The following is a 5,000-nucleotide window of genomic DNA, read 5'->3' as shown; positions in this document are numbered from 1 at the left end:
CAGTCTGCCAAACATAAGAGACAAAAAGCTTCTTTCATTCATTAAATTCAATTCTGTTTTCTCAAGACACTCAACCCCATGTTGCTCCCACTGCTCTAATCTGCAGCCTCTACCATCAGTGTGTGAATGGATGAGTTCATACTGCAGCAGCCTCTACCATCAGTGTGTGAATGGATGAGTTCATACTGCAGCAGCCTCTACCATCAGTGTGTGAATGGATGAGTTCATACTGCAGCAGCCTCTACCATCAGTGTGTGAATGGATGAGTTCATACTGCAGCAGCCTCTACCATCAGTGTGTGAATGGATGAGTTCATACTGCAGCAGCCTCTACCATCAGTGTGTGAATGGATGAGTTCATACTGCAGCAGCCTCTACCATCAGTGTGTGAATGGATGAGTTCATACTGCAGCAGCCTCTACCATCAGTGTGTGAATGGATGAGTTCATACTGCAGCAGCCTCTACCACCTGATGTTCAGATTTAGGCTCTTTACAGTAGAATGAATGGTTCTTGTTTGGGGGACTCCCTGCTTGTCTGGGTCTAAACGTGCATCATGTTGTTCCTACTCTATATCAGACCTGCATGATGTCAATGAACCATCGGCCTGTTTAACGCACACATTTGATATTTCTGTTGAACTTTCCTTTTGCACGTTTTAGACCAGCATGGTGTCAGTCGAAGGTCTGGCCAAACTGGTGGATCCGTCACAGCTGACGGACGACTTCGAAGGCTCTCTGGACTACAACCATGAAGAGTGGATGGACCTCAGAGTCTCTCTGGAGGAGTTCATGTCCAACGCTGTTCACCTGCTGTCCAGACTGGAAGACCTGCAGGTAAACGGACGGATGGTGAACCAATGGAAAGATCTAAAGCTGCATGAGTTAGATGTTTTCAGAGACATGCACTGTGTGTTCCAGGAGCTTCAGTCCAGGAAGGACTTTCCTGCAGATGTGGAGGGATCTCGTCGGCTGATTGAGGAGCACACTCAACTCAAGAAAAAGGTGAGAGGGCGAACAACAAGAGGCAACAACGAGGAACAACGGCAGAGAAAAGTGAAATGTTCTCCTCTTTATTCTTCGGCTCGTAGGTGTTGAAGGCTCCAGTGGAGGAGCTGGACCGGGAAGGCCAGAGACTCCTGCAGTGTATCCGATCCAGTGACGGCTTTTCAGGGAGAAACTGCATCTCAGGCTCTGCCGACTTCCAAAGCTTAGTGCCCAAAGTAAGTCACCCGATTGACCCTTTGCTGGCTCTCTGATTGGTCCACTGACAAACGATCAGAGAGCTCCCTCTCTGTCTACTTCCTGTCAGACACCCTTTCTGACCTTCCTTTAGTTTGTGCTGTCTGCACCACTGACTCTAAACATCCTGCATGATCTGCAGCATGTAGCTCTCAGTGGTGTCGCTGTGACCGTCACACATTGTCTCAGCCCTGTTGGCCACATTGAGAGGAGGTTTCAGACCCCTGGTTTCCAAAATGGTCGCTGATGGAGTCCAGAGGCCTGTCAGTAGAGATGAGACAGATATCTGAATGAATCATGAGACGCAGAGTTCCTTAAAGTCATGCAGTAATAAAATCAAAGACTCAGACTGACAGTCTGTGCCGAACACGATATAAACAGACCAATTATTGAGACAGCCGTACTCTTAAAAAAAACATCTGCATCTTTTATCATTGCGACTGTGAACACCTGAAGTGCTGCTACACATGAGTAAGCACACTGTGTTATTTCTTCTCAGCTCGCCGAGGCCCGCTGCCCTTTAGCGTCTCTCATTAGAGCTAATGAGAAGTACTCGCTGCATGTTAGCTCGTTAGCTGAAACCCTCCACAGGGAAGGCTGTGAGAGAACACCGTGCGTTTCATTGCACTGGTTGTTTGCTTCAGCACATACACGCTCCACTGCAAACAGGGTAACACGTTTCTATAAATATTTAAAGTGATGCCGAACAGAGTGTCTTCCATATACGTACCTACATCGTCCAATTAAATGAAATGTAAACAAAGAAATGCAAACTACAGGAAAAGGATCTGACCAGTTAAACTCTTGTTATCTTTAGAAACATCATCACACACGTCTTGTTTATTACCAGGTGGCCAGTCTGCTGGATAAGCTCCACTCCACCAGGCAGAACCTCCACCAGATGTGGCACATCACCAAGCTGAAGCTGGACCAGTGTTTCCAGCTCCGCCTCTTTGAACAGGATGCAGAAAAGGTGAGATAGACAAAAACTCGTTTGAAGGAAATAATTCTGATTAGAGTAAGAAGGAAGTCTAATTTAGAATCATTTTCATCAACATAGAAAAAGAAATAATTCATTTTAATCCATTTAGACCTTTAAGACTGGAAACAACATTTATGTGTGTATACCTTTAAGACTGGAAACAACATTTATGTGTATATACCTTTAAGACTGGAAACAACATTTATGTGTGTATACCTTTAAGACTGGAAACAACATTTATGTGTATATACCTTTAAGACTGGAAACAACATTTATGTGTGTATACCTTTAAGACTGGAAACAACATTTATGTGTATATACCTTTAAGATTGGAAACAACGTTTACGTGTATATACCTTTAAGACTCGAAACAACATTTATGTGTATATACCTTTAAGACTGGAAACAACATTTACGTGTGTATACCTTTAAGACCGGAAACAACGTTTACGTGTATATACCTTTAAGACTGGAAACAACATTTACGTGTGTATACCTTTAAGACCGGAAACAACGTTTACGTGTATATACCTTTAAGACCGGAAACAACATTTACGTGTATATACCTTTAAGACTGGAAACAACATTTACGTGTATATACCTTTAAGACCGGAAACAACGGTTACGTGTATATACCTTTAAGACTGGAAACAACATTTATGTGTATATACCTTTAAGACCGGAAACAACATTTACGTGTGTATACCTTTAAGACCGGAAACAACGGTTACGTGTATATACCTTTAAGACCGGAAACAACATTTATGTGTATATACCTTTAAGACCGGAAACAACATTTACGTGTATATACCTTTAAGACCGGAAACAACGTTTACGTGTATATACCTTTAAGACTAGACGCACTGTTCATGTATATATATGCCTTAACGCAGAAGCAACAGTTGGGTGTGTATACCTTTAAGACCACACAATGATTGACAGTTAAAGACGAGGTTTAAGCTTTGAAATGCTTTTAAAAGGTGTTTTTGTACATTTGGAGCTTCAGGGTTGAGATAGATAGATAGATAGATAGATAGATAGATAGATAGATAGATAGATAGATAGATAGATAGATAGATAGATAGATAGATAGATAAATGTGCAGCTTCTCTATAAATAGGTCCAGGAGCTTGAGGAGGTGGTCTCATAAAGAAAAACATCCTGAGCATTGATTAAATGTAATCTAATTGTTAGTTTGACAGTGAAGGGCGGAGACGAGTCCAGTTTCCTGTTCTCACCTCGGACAGTTTATCTTCACCCCCTGTCAGGAAGTGAACTCCTGCACAGTCCAGCTTCCTGCTGGGCGCTCTCAGACAGACTCTCCCTGAGACTCTGACTCATTTGAAAAGTCTTCTGGAAACTGGTCGGCGGTCTGCGTGAATCCGCCTGTTTACCTAAACAGCCAGCGCAGCTTCAGCTCCACCAGTGAAGTGATTATTCACAGTGGTGACTGAATGTTTGGATTCCATTCATCATTATCACAGCAGCCTGTTTACAGCAGCGTGCACCAGTATGTTCTCATTCCACGCAGCGATATATGGAGAGATCATGTTCACTGATAAGACTGTTTCATAAAAACAGGATCTTCAACTTCCAAAACACTTTATCTTAAAAGCGTCGTACTTGACTCCAGATATCAACAGAAACTATATTTACCAAGCTGAGGCTGTAATTCATCCGAGTGGATTCATGGAGCTCCATGGTGTCTCTCTCAGGTTCAGCCTGCAGGGTTCAGCCTGCTCCACATCCACTTCTCCAGGAAAGTGATTTCTTCAGGAGTTCCTCAGGGCATTTACTCACTGCCTCATGGGACTCGACCTAACCGTCTGCTTGGCCATCAGCGCCCTTCAGTCCTTTGATGATATTCTTCTAACATGTATTGAAGGAGTGCTGGGGCCGTGCACACACAGGCTGCAGCAGTAGGTTGCATTAAGTAGCGTGGAACTGTATTTCCAGCGTCAGAGACTCTTTGGGGGAACTTCAAGGTCTGAAGTCCGATTCCTTCTGAACCCAGAGCGCCTCGGCTGAGAGGAAGTGCCTTAACTAACAGTCATGACCACGATTTGACCGGCAGGCTGAAGAGGCTTCATGTCGACGGGGAGGTCAAAGGTTCAGTTGAAGCGAGCTGTAGGAAGCCGGTGGCGTCCTGCTGCAGCGTCTGAGTGTGCTGACAGTTTCAGCTGCTTCAGCTGGAAACGCAGATGTTGTGAAAAATGACATGTGCATGGTTTGTGTTGCATCATGTTGCTAACGGTAGTCCAGCTTGATCTCACACACACACACACACACACACACGTGCAGACAGACGGGCGTCACCCGACCTCGCGTGTTGCTCATCGCAGACGTCCACATGCAGGACTGATAAATATTTACTGCTGAATCAAACAGAGGCAGAAAAAAAGCCCGTCAGTGTTTAGTTGCTGTGTGTGAGGAGAGTTTACACTCGCTCTGTGGAAATCACCGCCACAGAAACGACAGTGTAGATAATGTGGTAACCATGGAAACAACTGGCCTCCATCTGTCGGACAAGATGGAGTAACAACCTTGAAGGTCGTGCGGCCTCTTTGGCTCGCTGCGGATCGTCGGGGTCGAGATGAAACCAATCTTCTTCTTTTAAAGGAGTATTCCCTGTGTGTGTGTGTGTGTGTGTGTGTGTGTGTGTGTGTGTGTGTGTGTGTGTGTGTGAGTGTGTGTCTGTGTGTGTGTGTCCATGTCCGTGTGTGTGTGTGTGTGTGTGTGTGTGTGTGTGTGTGTGTGTGTGTGTCTGTGTGTGTGTGTG

The 5,000-nt window shown here is 44.6% G+C and overlaps 1 protein-coding gene across 1 annotated transcript in view; it reads left to right on the top strand.

Annotated features, from left to right (window-relative positions):
• LOC306832926 (kalirin-like) overlaps window positions 1-3,549 on the top strand; it is a gene marked incomplete at its 3' end in the record, with an annotated part of 30,552 nt that extends 27,003 nt beyond the window's left edge. The window contains exons 5-9 of the mRNA XM_079357947.1: window positions 661-834; window positions 919-1,002; window positions 1,089-1,220; window positions 2,090-2,212; window positions 3,490-3,549. Of these exons, the coding sequence (XP_079214073.1) occupies window positions 661-834; window positions 919-1,002; window positions 1,089-1,220; window positions 2,090-2,212; window positions 3,490-3,549 (573 nt within the window). The remainder of the gene's footprint in view (window positions 1-660; window positions 835-918; window positions 1,003-1,088; window positions 1,221-2,089; window positions 2,213-3,489) is intronic.
• Between the last annotated feature and the right edge of the window lie 1,451 nt (window positions 3,550-5,000).

This window comes from Symphodus melops (assembly GCF_947650265.1).
Source record: "Symphodus melops genome assembly, chromosome: 12".
Lineage (NCBI taxonomy): Eukaryota > Metazoa > Chordata > Actinopteri > Labriformes > Labridae > Symphodus > Symphodus melops.
Note: the sequence above shows the minus strand (reverse complement) of the source record. Positions and strands in the feature narration are given on the sequence as shown.